The sequence below is a fragment of the Etheostoma cragini genome, chromosome 14, assembly GCF_013103735.1.
Source record: "Etheostoma cragini isolate CJK2018 chromosome 14, CSU_Ecrag_1.0, whole genome shotgun sequence".
Classification (NCBI taxonomy): Eukaryota; Metazoa; Chordata; class Actinopteri; order Perciformes; family Percidae; genus Etheostoma; species Etheostoma cragini.
This window is the reverse complement of record NC_048420.1, coordinates 3,663,878-3,665,000: the sequence shown is the minus strand read 5'-3', so window position 1 is coordinate 3,665,000 and position 1,123 is coordinate 3,663,878. Positions and strand designations below refer to the sequence as shown.

The 1,123-nt window shown below is 39.6% G+C and overlaps 2 protein-coding genes across 3 annotated transcripts in view; one reads left to right on the top strand and one right to left on the bottom strand.

Annotated features, from left to right (window-relative positions):
- tert (telomerase reverse transcriptase) overlaps positions 1-1,123 on the bottom strand; it is an 18,768-nt gene that overhangs the window by 1,708 nt on the left and 15,937 nt on the right. The window lies entirely within an intron of this gene.
- The window catches only part of slc6a18 (solute carrier family 6 member 18), a 17,652-nt gene that overhangs the window by 8,152 nt on the left and 8,377 nt on the right, over positions 1-1,123 (top strand). Inside the window, exons 4-6 of the mRNA XM_034891776.1 lie at positions 21-202; positions 819-929; positions 1,021-1,099. Of these exons, the coding sequence (XP_034747667.1) occupies positions 21-202; positions 819-929; positions 1,021-1,099 (372 nt within the window). The remainder of the gene's footprint in view (positions 1-20; positions 203-818; positions 930-1,020; positions 1,100-1,123) is intronic.

Here is a 1,123-nt window from a genome sequence, read left to right as displayed (position 1 = left end):
TTGTGTCTGCATCCAAATAGGCTATAATGTGGAGTGTGAGAAGAGCACTCCAGTGAACTACTTTTGGTACCGTGAGACCCTGAACATCACACCTGACATCGAGACCAGCGGCTCCCTGCAGTGGTGGCTGGTCATCTGTCTGGCCAGTGCCTGGTGTGTGGTCTACATCTGCTTCATCAAAGGCATCGAGTCAATAGGAAAGGTCTGTTTATCTGGGGGAAAATATGTAATGTGGTTCTTTAAAATCAACCACTGTACCATATACATCCATATAATAAGATGTAGAAAGAAAGAGTGCGCTTGTGCTGTCTTTGGGTCAAGTTTGACCTGTTTCTTTTAAACTACCTAACTTTAATTACACAAAAATTACAATGATGATGCCATACATAGCGCTTTGCAAGTACAAAAGAAAGAATCTCTAATTTCATTGAATTTCGGGTGTTTTATAAAAAAATATTGCACTTGAAAATAAAAGGTTTAGAAATCAGACTCTATGTGGACCCTTCTGTAATTATCCTTCCTTTAAAAGGAGTCTAAATAGTTCATTATTATGGTATAAGGTATAATTTCCTACAAATGAGATTTATTAAGCATGATTTCTAAAAATGAGTGTAAACCTGGTAATAAGTTGGTGTTAGTGGTGTTTGTTCATGGTATTGAAAAGAAGTGATTAACGTAACAAAAATGCGCCAAAAACATTGAAAAAAGAGACAAAAGTGTCAGAAACTGTTGATTTTCAGGACGAAATCTACATAGTTGAATGGAAGATAACACAAGAGTAAATAAATAATGCTATATCGTACGTTTGTATGTTTCAGGCCGTGTATGTGACAGCCACATTCCCTTACCTGGTGCTGACTATTTTCCTGATACGTGCCCTCACTTTGCCTGGAGCGACTGATGGACTGGTGTACCTCTTCACTCCTAATGTGAGTTAGGTCACTTGTTGCCAAAACAGGTTTAACTAAGATTGTATGCCAGACACAATGACCTGATGTGCTGTGTTAACGCACGCTGTAGTGGGAGATACTGAAGAACCCTCAGGTGTGGCTGGATGCTTCCACCCAGATCTTCTTCTCTCTCTCTGTGGCCTTTGGAGGTCTCATAGCTTTCTCCAGCTACA